This window comes from Chelonoidis abingdonii, chromosome 4, assembly GCF_003597395.2.
Source record: "Chelonoidis abingdonii isolate Lonesome George chromosome 4, CheloAbing_2.0, whole genome shotgun sequence".
Taxonomy (NCBI): domain Eukaryota; kingdom Metazoa; phylum Chordata; order Testudines; family Testudinidae; genus Chelonoidis; species Chelonoidis abingdonii.
In genome coordinates, this window is record NC_133772.1 from 7,182,411 (window position 1) to 7,195,130 (window position 12,720).

General features: G+C 52.0%; 1 protein-coding gene across 21 annotated transcripts in view; it reads right to left on the minus strand.

The window, feature by feature from the left end:
- Positions 1–12,720, minus strand: part of CTNND1 (catenin delta 1) — a 71,597-nt gene that overhangs the window by 30,948 nt on the left and 27,929 nt on the right. For 18 of the 21 annotated variants that reach the window (XM_075064776.1, XM_075064775.1, XM_075064780.1 and 15 more), the window contains 5 exons: positions 7,456–7,574; positions 5,228–5,537; positions 3,229–3,300; positions 2,102–2,260; positions 1,283–1,815 (listed from right to left, as the gene is read on the minus strand). In XM_075064776.1, coding sequence (XP_074920877.1) covers positions 1,283–1,815; positions 2,102–2,260; positions 3,229–3,300; positions 5,228–5,422 — 959 coding nt within the window. In that variant the 5' untranslated portion in view covers positions 5,423–5,537; positions 7,456–7,574. Of the gene's footprint in view, positions 1–1,282; positions 1,816–2,101; positions 2,261–3,228; positions 3,301–5,227; positions 5,538–7,455; positions 7,575–11,459; positions 11,485–12,720 lie in introns of those variants that run through there. The other 3 variants (XM_075064785.1, XM_075064786.1, XM_075064784.1) reach the window with 2 other exon arrangements.

The following is a 12,720-nucleotide window of genomic DNA, read 5'->3' on the forward strand; positions in this document are numbered from 1 at the left end:
TTCGCTACTCCTCTCGTCAGGGAGGAGTACAGAAATCGATTTAAAGAGCCCTTTATATCGATATAAAGGGCATTGTAGTGTGGACGGGTACAGCGTTCAATCGATTTAACGCTCTTTAAACTGATTTAAACGCGTAGCGTAGACCAGGCCCTAGAGCGTCTCAGCTAAAAGGAGCCAAGACACTTGCACAAAGCCAAAGCCTTTCCACAGGGTGTGGGTCTCCCTCCACTCCCCCGCCCACACACACAGGACTGCAGGTTAGAGCATCAAATACTTAGATATTATCTAAGTACACGCAACAACTTCCTGTGGGGATGTTCCTGTCTGGTTCCCTTCCTCACATTGGCTCCTCAGTTTATTCTGTGTCATAGTACATTAGCAGCCCTCCTAGGACAACACTGTGTCACAGAAGCAGCAATGCCAAACTTCTATAGGACCCCAGGGTGCAGTCAGCCAGCCAAAGCAACACTTGGCTAATCAGCTAGGGAAGTGACTGATCTGCACAAGGAACAGGGGAACCAACTGCTATTGTCAGATCTGACTGCTTCGCCCCCACCGGGTGTTCCTTCAAGGAGCTGTGCACCCCAAGTCAGCCACCTGCCCAAGAATCAATCCTCCTCCAGCCTGAAACCTCACATCCTAGGATCCCAGCTCAGTGGTAGCTGCAAGTTTAAGCCATCGCTGCACAGAAACAAAGGATTTGGTGCGTTGTGCAGTGGCATGAACCAAAATGCAGCCTTTGCTATCAAACTATTATTTTGTTCAACCCAAGCAGATTCAGACTATAGGGCCAGGCTTAGAGGAACAGAAACCCCTGCCGAACTGGCAGGACACCTCTTGACACAATGTGGGAGAGGTGGGGGGGAGGGGGACCAAGGAGTCGCAGGAGTCAATCAGTCCTTGTCTCCCTCATTAAACTTTGCCCACCAACATCAAAACCATGGAGCAAGCTATCAAGAGACTACATCCAGAACAAAAGCCTCTGGACAGTGCATGATAGCTCTGTAGAGCTCATTGCTGCAGGAGGTTAAATGCCGCAACTGCATAATTTCAGAGTCAACTAGATGCCAGTTGGGCAATCTATGACAATTAGGCTCAGACACAGGAGTAATAACCACAGCCCCAACAAATACACAAAGCTATTAGTAGTTGCCTCATGGAGATACACACCTTTGTTGGAATCACCCACTGCTGGGCACTAATGGGGTGGGGGGGAGGAAGGGGCACATAATACTCAGAGGACAAGTGGTCTGCTACAGTGCGTAAAGCCTACTGTTCCTACCTGAGTCGCCGCCTGGGGTCTGAGGGAGTCCCTGCCCGCCTGGCAGTGCCATAGTCCGGCATCATCCCATAGTCCATGTCTTCGTAGCCAATGCTGCGCTGGTCATCTTCCAGCCCATACGGCTCTGGGTGAAAGCGGTTCAGGTCCACGTTGCTCCCCCCTACCCGCACCTGTGGCTGGGGACCGTAGATATCCTGACGGCTCGGGGCCCGGTAGCCATCCATGGCAGGGCGGTAACGTTCATCGATACGGGTCACACGGGACAAGCTGCCATAGCTGTGGTCGCTGCCAGGGTAGCCGTCCTCATAGGGACGACCGTAGCCATCTGGGTAGTGATAGTTGCGGGGGAGTGTGGCAGTGCCAGGCTGACTCATGTAGCTCCCAGGTCCCCCATTGCCATTTTTACGAAAGTTCCTGTCCACTGTCTGGATGTAGTTATTGGAGATAGGAGAACCCTCCACAGGCAACCCATCTGGCCCAACGGGGACCTGCTGTACTGTCCGCGTGGTCACAGTCTTCACCACCTTCTTCACCTGAAGAGATAGGGAAAAGGATATGCTCTCAGATCACAAATGCAAGGGCTGCTGATGTCCCCTAATCATCCCAACTCCCCTGCTATCTCAGGCCTGGACTCCCCAGCTCGGCTTGTGCCCTCCATCTCAACCAGTAGCCCTCATCCCCAGCCTTAGTTAACAGTGCTACAGAAACATGCCGGATAGAAAGTTTAGTGCATATGCCATCTCACCAACCCCAGGGGAGGGCAGGCCAGATCAACACTACTGAATAAAAGAAAGGGGACTGTCTTATCCCATCCCTTACCGTGGTCTCTGTGCGCCGGGTGGTCCCATCATCAGATGTCTCCACAGAGACAACAGACATGGCGCCCTCTGGGTCCTCCTCCATGGTATACGTCTCCTCCACAATCTGGCCTGGGTCCTGCATCCTGGGGATCGTGCTGTAGAGGAGGTGGCTGCGGTCCTGGGATGAGGAAGAGCACACCAAGTCAGCCCAGATTGCGAACAGTGCCAGATCCCACTCACAGGAAACAGCGTGTCTGTGACCTTAGCTCTACCCGTGCTGTCTAGGCAAGGATGCACTGAGCCATCTCCTGGCTAGAGCAGCATTTCCAAAACAGTGGGTCCCAACCCATCAGTGGGTTGTGGGAAGAATCTAGGTGGGTCACCTGTCATTGCCCCCACAACCCTCACAGGCCCCAGAAGCTCTCTCAACCCCATTCTCACTGTTGCTAGGCTGGCACAGTAGGCAATAGCATCTGGGGAGCAGCAGCCTGGAAACAATGGCGGCCAGACCGGGTGGGGGTAGGGGGAAGCCAAGCAGGGTGCTCTCCTCAGCTTGATGCGGGGGAGGGGGGAGGAGATGGATTGCACGGTCCCCTTGTTGGGAGGGAGATCTGTGTCATTTGGGAGGTGGTGGATAAAGGAAATAAGTGTAGCAGGAGACCTTAGAGTTATCTATCCACAACATAGTCAGGGCAGGGAGGGGGGTTCCCCCCTCCCCACACTTTAAATGGAAACCACTGGCTACAAGAGGAGATTGGTCCTGTGCTGCTGCTGCCCCCCCCCCCACCTCCATGTATGTGGTTGACCGGAGAGCCCAGCTCTCCAGCACACAGACCAAGCCTCATCCCTCCAGCTGCCACTACCTGGGAGGAATGGCCAGGATGAAGGGATTTGTGGTAGGGTTTACTACCGAAAGTCAGAAAGCATCTATCCAAAAGGAGAGAGGCTTCCCTGGCACCACTCTTGCTTGCTGGTGGCTGCAGAGAATGTACTACGGCACAGACAGAGGTGGGGAAGCTTTGCCAGCAACACCTAGAAAGATGGTCCCTTCCACAAGGAGGGAAGACCAGCCACTGAGCCCCTGAACTCAGGGCTTGCCCCCTCACCCCCAACAAGAGGTCCCACTCCTCCCAGAAGTCCCTTTACCGGTGGTCCGTTGAGTTTCAGATCTGGAAATTTCTGCCTCTCTAGGTCAGCATCGCCCAGGAAACGGCCGTTCTGAAACAAGCCACATCAGCCCATTATAATGCTTCCTAGTCCATTGCCTCAAATGCATGGTCCTCTTGCCTCCAAGCAAGAAAGGCTAGGCCCCATGCCCTTGAGGTTAGTGCCCCATTCCACCTTGTGAAGACTGTACGGACTGTCTCATATGCTAGTCTCAGTTCCAGACTCAGCAGCAGCCAATTCCAGTGCCCCGGAGGTTAGCAACAGGTAGAGGTGGTAAGAGCAGCCAGGACGATTCCATGCCCTGAGATCTCAATGCCCTTGGTGAAGTGACAAGATCTGGGCATGGTGCTGCAAAGGTTGGAGCTACACAGCCAAGCAGGAGACTGATGCTGTTCCCCAGTGCAGTCTGGGGAGTCCCCAGGAGGAGTTAATAAGCAGCCATCTCTAGTGCTCCACCCTCCAGACATCCCAGTGCTCCACATGGCTGCCAGACTATTCAGAACTCCATGTACTTCCTACCAGAAGGGCTAACGCGCCCTTCTGAGCACGCACACCCCAACTCCAGAGAGAGAAGAAACATTTCACATCTTCTTTTGATGTGGAAGCCACAGGTCACCAGATAACACATCCCAGGATCTCAGGGAGATTAGAGGGAACAGCATGGGTAGTAAAAAGCAGACCAGAGTGTAATGGCTTTTCACTGCCTATAATCTTCACACACACTCACTTCTCCTCCCACTTACAGCCCAGGGAACTGTCCCCCACCCCCTGCCTCTGAAGAATATAAATCCACTTGTCGAACTCCAGTGTGGCCTGGGAAGTTTCTCTCAGTAGCACCAGTATCCTCAGCCAGACAACCAAACCCTCTATGCCCGACATCGCCACTGCAGCTGTCCTCTGGCCCTTTAAAACAGGGCACAGAAGGTCTTGATTCTACCTCTTAACAAAACCCAACAGAAGATAGCCACAACAGCAGAAAGGAGATCAAGCCAGATCCACCGCAGCAGGGAGTACAAGTTAAGAGCCCTGGTGGTGACTCAGGCAGACTCTCCCCTCATCCCCTCCTGGCACTTGCCCTGTCCCATTTGACTACTCCATGTTTAAAAGGTGGAGCCTGGGACTTCAGAGAAGCGTACCGAACCCCTAGGTCTCTGCCACAGACACCTGCGTAACCCTGGGAAAGTCATTTGACCTCTTGGTCTCAGTTCCCCCACCTGGAGCAATGGAGATAACAGCAGCTCTGCCTGCCACACAAGGCTAGGGGGTGGATAAATACATTGAAGATTATGAGGTACCCAGATACTTAGACAGTGGGGGCCACAATCACAACATTTCCTCTACATTGGTGCAGCAGCAGATTCGGGGGGGGGGGGGCTGTCACACACACTTAGAGCCCAGAATGCCACTCAAACCCCCCTGAGAGTTCCTGGATTCTGCCAGCCATATCCCCAGGGTGGGCACGTTGCAAAACAGGCATCACATCACCAGGTTAGAGAGGATACTAGGCAAGCACCCCAGCAGAGCAGAGATGCCAATACCTCCTGCCTCACAACTAGTTTCAGGGCTTTTGGGGCAAGGGAGCCAGAGGTCCCTGGTTTTCTGGACAGGGTTGCACTTGTCATGGAGTCCCAATTGACAAGTCTACAGCACTATGGAGACTGGCCTACGTATCTGTTCCCCAGCACACTAATCCGACACTCAGATGTACGGGGAGCCCTCCATGAATCAATGATGGGTCAAGCAATGCCACCTCACATCCCCAGACCTGCAGTTCATCTGGTAAATTCTTACAGCAGTTACTCAAGCCCATTAGGTGCATAGACAGCTCCTCAGTGAGGGGTGCCAGTTGGGAGAGGGAAGGCCAGACTGCCAGATACTCCTCCCGCATCCACCATAGTTCATGCAGGAGAAGCCATAAGGGCTCTGCCGAGCCCCATGTGCCCACCTCTCCCCAGGTGGGGGGCAGGGGGAGGGTTACCTGATGCCGGCGGGTGAGGGTACCGTTGGCCATCGTCTGGCTGGCGTCCTGCGGGGAGACCCGGACGCGCTCCAGCTGCGCCGAGACGTGGCGCCGCTCCTCCTCCAGCGCCCGGGTCAGCTTCTCAAACTGTGCCTCCTGCTCCTTGACGGAGGCCAGGATGCTGGCAGTTGACTCCACTTCCGAGTCGTCCATGGTGATGAGGGCCCCACGCAGGGGGGGAGGGAGGGAGGGTGCAGGGCACGGGACGTGAGAGAGAACCAGGGTCAGATGGGCGAGGGTGGGGAGAAAGAGGGGAAGGAGCCCCTCACTTCATGACATTCAGTTGAGGGAAGGAAGGAGAAAAGAGATCAGAGACAGATGAAATATTAATCCCAAGGCCAAGTTCTCTCAGCACTCAAAAGAAAGAACAAGTATCATTTCTGCCACCCTCCCCAGTGGACAATAGCAGCAGCTGGCCCAGGGCAACTGTCCTGCCATACATGGCAGTGTCACCTCTACTACTGGTTTCAGAGTAGGAGCCATGTTAGTCTGTGTCAGCAAAACACAACAAAGAATCCTTGTGGCGCCTTAGAGACTAAGATTTATTTGGGGATAAACCTTCGTGGACTATACCCCACTTCAGAGGCATGGAGCGGAAAATACAGTAGGCAGGTATAAATACACAGCACATGAGAAGATGGGAGTTGCCTTACCAAGTGTGGCAGAGTCAGTGCTAACGAGCTAACTCAATTAAGGTGGAGTGGCCTATTCTCAACAGTCGACAAGAAGGGGTGAATACCAAGGGAGGGGAAGTCACATTTGTAGCACTAATGAGGCCAATGCAATCACGCTGACCCATTTCAAACAGTTACAAGAAGGTGAGAGTATCAGCAGAGAGAAATTCGTTTTTGTAGTGACCCATCCACTCCCAGGCTTTATTCAGGCCTAATTTGATGGTATCCAGTTTGCAAATTAATTCCAGTTCAGCAGTTTCTCATTGGAGTCTGTTTTTGAAGTTTTGTTGTTGAAGAATTGCCACTTTTAAGTCTGTTATTGAGTGTCCAGGGAGACTGAAGTGTTCTCCTACTGGTTTTTGAAGTTTATCATTCTTGATGTCTGATGTGTCTTTTTTTGCGCATAGTGACTGTCCAGTTTGGCTCGTTATCACTGAAACACACACTTGGTAAGGCAACTCCCATCTTTCCACGTGCTGTGTATTTATACCTGCCTACTGTATGTTCCACTCCATGCATCCGATGAAGCGGGTTTTAGCCCACGAAAGCTTATGGCCAAATAAATTTGTTAAGTTTCTAAGGTGCCACAAGGATTCCTCGTTGTTTTTGTCTCTACTACAGGAAACCCTGATCTGTGCACTCCGCTGCTCCTGCCCTCAAGTCTAGGAACGAGGCTTTTCAGTTTTCCTTCTTTGACGAAGGCCTCACCACAACAGGATCTGTACGGGCAAGGCAGTTCTTTAGGCCCCTGCCCCAGTCCTACCAGAGCCAATCTTCTCTCCTCTGAAGGGATCCCCTGGTGGATAGGAAGGGAGCCAACCCTGACCAGGAGAGAAGCCTGTGTAAGTAGCCTAGAGGGAAATCTCCCAAGTCTGTAGTGCTTAACACACTCACATTTTATTTGAGGGGCATCTAACACTTCCCTCTCATGAACTGAGGGAAGGAAGGGCGAGTGACAGTCATAGGACAGGTGGTGATAAGTCCAGCTGGACAGGAAGAAAGGAATCACAGGCCGCTCCACCAGCTCCAGGTGAGAAGAGGCCCTCTAGGGAGGTGTTTTGACTAGAGTTTTGGTGGCTGTGCGCTCTGGTAAGGGGAGAGGCTTCTCTCCACCCCATTCACTGATGGAGGCAGAGTGCTGCAGTTTAGAGGATCACCTACTTGCCAGTCTATGCTAATTCAGGCAAGAGTTTCACAAACCCCATAAGACACTGTTCCCCTAATGGGTCCCTCCCCCATGAGGAACATTCAGCTTCCACATGGACTTTAGCTGCTTTTACAGATCCAGACTAACACGGCTACCCCTCTGATACTTTAGACAATATGAATCTCAATCCAGCGAGACCTATGACACTAGGACAACCTGTGAGGAAGGTCTGTGACCCTAAATCCTAAAAGGGCAGGTGTCGCACTGCCCTCTGACCCACCTTCTGTATTTGAGAATTACCTATACTGAAAAAAGGAAGAAATCAAAGATTTTAATTAAATATTAAAATAGTTTTCTATACACACCTGTAAGGAAGGAAGGTCGGATTTGATTGGCTAAGGCACAGCACAACCAGGTCTAGACGAAAAAAATCATGGGAGAAGCAGCCCAGCCACCACCAGTGAGGAAGCAGCAGGGAAGAAAGCTGTAGGCAAAGTCAGGGAAAACTAGAGTGAATATAATAAAGGGAAGGAGGGAGGCAGGCAACAGAGGGCGGGCTGGAACTAAAACAGGAGTGAAGCGGATTTTGGGAGGGGACATGGAATTGCTCAGTGTGACTTTCAAGTACCATTTCCACCCCCTTCTGCAAGGGATTGAGATGGTCATGGGAGAAGAACGCCTCATCAGTGGGGGCTCCTCAGGGCCAGCATCCAACACAGCAGATCTTTACTTCCTGCTGCAAACTGGCTCTGACCAGACCTGCCCCAGTGCTGCCTACCCAATTCCAAAGGTCACCGGTCCCCACTACCTCATAGCGTCATCCAGATGCACACCCACCCGCTCACCAGGTGCTGGCACCCTCAGCACCCACTCTCCTCAGAAACCTACATTGGAGTCGAGGGGTGGGCCCCCCTCCTTCACCCAAGTCAGAGCCACTACGTCCCAGCATATCTGCTAAGATATTTTAGCAACAGATACAGCCATGGCAGGGAGGGCAGGCATGCGGGGACTAGTCTGGCCTCTGCACCAACTGTCTTGGCTCACTTTCCCACGCTTCCCAGCAAGAAACCAGCCTGTAGAGAGTGGGCTGCATGTAGGCTGTGCACCCAACGTTACAAGGAAGATATAGGCACTGTCTGAAGAACAGACATGGGGTGCAGGGACAGGAAGTCTGTGCTGCATTTCTTCCTCCTGCTGATGTCCCCCAACCCATTGCACCCTGCTATTCCAACCCTGGGCTCCACATATGCCCCTCAAACCCAATATACAGCAAACCCAGTTACTCCAATGCACGGATCTCTAAAACAGAGGCCTTCCAGTCATTTCACTTGTGACAGTAAAACCAAGCCAGGCTTGCTCGTTTTAGCAGGTCTTATTCCTTTATCATCCAAGACCTCTTTAGATATACAATAGCTTCCTTGGCTTCAGTTCTTATCAAGCACTACAGCACAGAGAGGACTTTGAGCCCAGCAAGAGATTTTTAGTTTGCTTTGGAGACTGTCTGAATTGCATTTTAACATCTGGTGGCCTCCGCCCTGTAATCTTCCTTCACCAATAAAAAAAAAAAATCCAGTTCTACTGCTGGGCACATGCTAAGCAGAGCAGACAAGACAACGATATGCACGCACACACCCATACCCACCAGCACTTGCCTCCTCTCCCAACACACAAATCAGTTTGCTTTATCTTCCAGCACTCATCCTAGTCCAGATGGGTTGCAATGCAGCAAGCTGATAGGTACCTGCAAAACCTAACAGGCCTGCTGGGCTTTTGCAAGAGTGTGGGGGAGGGAGATCCCAACATAAGCTAGAAAGTATCCAGAGCCCAGCTACTGGCATCATGCAATATCAAGATCTTTTTTTAAAAAAGCTTAAACTAAAGTCTTATTTTTCAAGCCTTCATGATTAAGAAAACCTTTGATCTGCATCTTGATGCAGCGACACCTGTCTCAGTCCACAGAGAGCCTGACGCATGCAAGTTTTCTTATGGCTTGCCAAAGTGGTCTTAGTGCCCCCACCCACACACTTCAGTGGGGGAATACTCCCTCCTCCAGGATGGATCCCTTTTTCACATGTAAACTGGGTCATGGGTTTGGGGTAAGAAAGAGGCCCCAGTCTGTCCAGAGATGAGTGATTGCAGGCGGCCTGCTAGCCCCAAATGGTTGGCGTGAGTGACTTTCCACTGCTACTCTAAGCAAAGGTGAGGGCTAGGCCCCAGCATTTATGGTATACTGGGGCAAAGCGGGGTGGGGGTGGGGGGGCATAGAGCTGTACTTAGAGAGACTGCAAGCCAAAAAACTTTGAGACAGGGCAGCGCTGCTAACTTGACAAACCTCCCACCCTCCGCTATCTAATGGCCAAGGACTGCCCTGAGGTGCTAGCCAGTGAAACACAGGGAACCAGCTCTTTCTCCAAGGATTGAGCATAATCACACCCTTTGGGTCCCCATATGCAAAGGGGCTTCTCAAAGCCATTGCCAGAGCTTCTAACCTATTTGTTTTGCTTCTCCAGTGTTAGTTTCCTGAGCAAAATTTTGTCCTGTGCTCCATCCTGGAGAAAAAGCCACCCCGTCTCCAAAGACCACATATTTAGAGGTCTGCCACCCAATTCCAGAAGTGTCATTACTACACAGCTACTCCTTGTCTTTTCATAGCAAATTTGTGACAACAGCTCCACACCTTTCCTCCCTTGGCATCTGCTGCCTTGTTAGCCATGTGTAATAGGTAGTTTTCAAAGCAGAAAGAAGGACAGTCCAATAGTCAAGGGATGAGCCTAGGCTTGGGAGCCCTGCGTTTGAGTCCCTCCTCCTCTACAGACTTCCTGTCCGGACCTTGGGTGAGATTTCTCTTTATTGTACAGGAGGGAACGGAGGCAGAGCAGGTAACAGTGCCATCCTGCATCGGAGGAGTTGCAAGGATGACGTATTTACAAGATTGTGAGGTGCACAAAATACGATGGTAAGGAGGTACCTAAAAGATATTGCAGCCTTCTGCCTAGCTGCCATGTTAGGCCCAACTGAACAGCCATCTGCTGTCACTGGCATGATCTGCACAAGAACATTCTTAGCAAGCCCATGTCCTTTGGGAGTCTGGTTTTAACAGATGCATTTAGCCTGTTCTTTAGTTCCTAACTTAATGCCGTGAACAGAATGGTTACGAGTACGTTGTATAAGTTATGGGCATGTAGCAGTAATGAGGCAGTTTCCTTCCTGTCTCCTTCACCTTAGAGCCTGTGAGACACAAAGAGAAGGGGGTAAAAATTCAGTTCCTCGCCCACTGTGTCCTTATTCCTGTGCTATACCCAGTCATGTTGGGCTTCTCCAAGACTCAGCCAGGCACTTTTTTGACCAAAATGACAGTCCCAGTGTTTTCCACGCAGTAGCCCACCAAAAAGGTCAGACCTGCCATTACATTGAGGGAAAGGGATGGGGCTGTGACATCCTGAAAGCTAGAATCCCACCTCCGCTCAGGGGGAGAGCCAGAACTGCAGAGAGGTCAGTGTTCCCAGTCAGCCAGAGGGCACTTAACAAGATAGTGCCTTTGCTTCCTTCTACTCACGGTGGAATATATCTGTATGAGCAGCATTTCAGACGACGCAGACACCCACATGTCAGTCTGGTTCACTTGTTCAGGCTCAGCCTTGAGGACCAGACTGCATCAAACACACAGTCCACCAGATCAGGCCTGTCAAGTATCCATGACTAATGGATATAAACAGCGCCACGCTGGCACAAGTACTCCCCAATCAGAAACAAGGTACAATCTTCCTCCAGATGAGTGTATGTAACATGGAACCTTGGCAGACCAAGTGTTCATGGCTATTACCCTTTTATCACAGTAGCGCCTTGGAGCCCTGTTAGGCTAAAAAGTTTGCCCACCCCTGACCTAGCACGAGGGCCACATCTTGGTATGGAAATTGTATGGCGGGCCATGAATGCTCACAAAATTGGGGGTTGGTGTGCAGGAGGGGCTGAGGGCTCTGGCTGGGGGTGTGGGCTCTGGAGTAGTGCTACAAATGAGGAGGAGTTCAGGGTGTGGGAGGGGGCTCCAGGCTGGGGCTGGGATGCGGGAGGGGGTGAGGGCTCTGCCTGGAGATGGAGGCTCTAGGGTGGAGCCAGTAATGAGGGATTTGGGGTGTAGGAGGGTGCTCCAGGCTAGGACTCAGGGGTTTGGAGAGTGAGGGAGAGATCAGGGCTAGGGCAGAAGGTTGGGTGCGGGCTCAAGCTGGGGATGCAGGCTCTGGGGACGGGGTGTAGAAGGGTGCTCCAGGCTGAGATCAAAGGGTTCAGAGGGCAAATGGGGCGGGGGGGAGAGATCAGGGCTGGGGCACAGAGGGGGGCCTCAGGGGTGCAGGCTCCAGGTGGCACTTACCTCAAGCAGTTCCCAGCAGCAGCAGGTCCCCCACCCAGCTCCTACGTAGAGGCGTGGACAGGTGGTTCTGTGAGCTGCCCCCATCTGCACTGTTCCTGCAGCTCCCATTGGCTGTGGCTCCTGCTTCCAGAGCCACAGTACGCACAGAACAGGGAAAGCCCCTAACCCCACCCCTCGGCTCGACTGCTGGAGTGGGGTAAGCCCCCGATTCCACTCCCCAGCAGGAGCTTGAGTGCTGAACTAAAAAGGTCTGACAGGCCAGATGCGGCCTATAGTTTGGGCACCTTGTGCTAGAATGTGGTTTAGAGTAGAATACCAGGAGAAAGATGTCCTGATTGATGTGAAATTGCTTTCCTCCCGAAGGTTGTTTTGCAGGGTGAGGCCTGAGCTTAACCTTGTCCTTATAGAAATGGTGTAAGGAGGCTCTGATGTTCAGTCCCTGAGCTCAGACACCCTTCTGGCCAAGGTTATTGCTACCGGGAGCGCCACTGTGTAAGAGAGGTAGAACAGGAAGCATGTCACTAACGGTTTGAAGTGCGGGGCCCATGGAGTCTAGAGAGGACCAGGTTGACATCCCAGGCAGGGACAGGCTGATGGATGTTAGGGTAAAACCTGTCGAGTCCTTTTAAGAACTGGCTGACCATCTGGTTAGCAAACACAGAGCGGCCCTCCTCGCCTGGGTAAAAGGCCAAGATGATGGCTAAGTGCACCCTTACTGAGGATAACTAAAGCCCCTGCTGCTTCAGATGGAGGAGGTAGTCCTGAATAAGCGTCACTGAGGCTAGCGTCAGGGGCAAATGGCACTGCGCTGACCAGATTGAAAATCTCTTCCACTTGGCAAGGTATGGGTCTCTCAGAGGGTTTTCTGCTGCCAAGAAGTACTTGCCTAACCTGGCAAAGAAAGCTCCATCGGGTTTAACCATGGCGCTTCCACACCATGAAGTGAAGTGACTTGAGGTTTGGATGTCGAAGACAACCACGATCTTGTGACAGAAGGACTGGACAGAATGATCGGGGTGTCTATAGACGACATGTCTAGAAGATGTGTACCCAGTGCTGACGGAGCCAGGCTGGCACTATCAATATGACCTGAGCTCGTTCCCTCTGGATTTTGAGTACCCTGTAAATGAGCAGCATGGGCAGAAAGGTGTATAGAAGGCAACCTCCCCAATGGAGGAGGAAAGCATCTGCACTGGAGCCCGAGCTGCAATTTTGCAAGGCGCAGAACTGCTGGCACTTCCTGTGGTATCAAGTGGTGAAC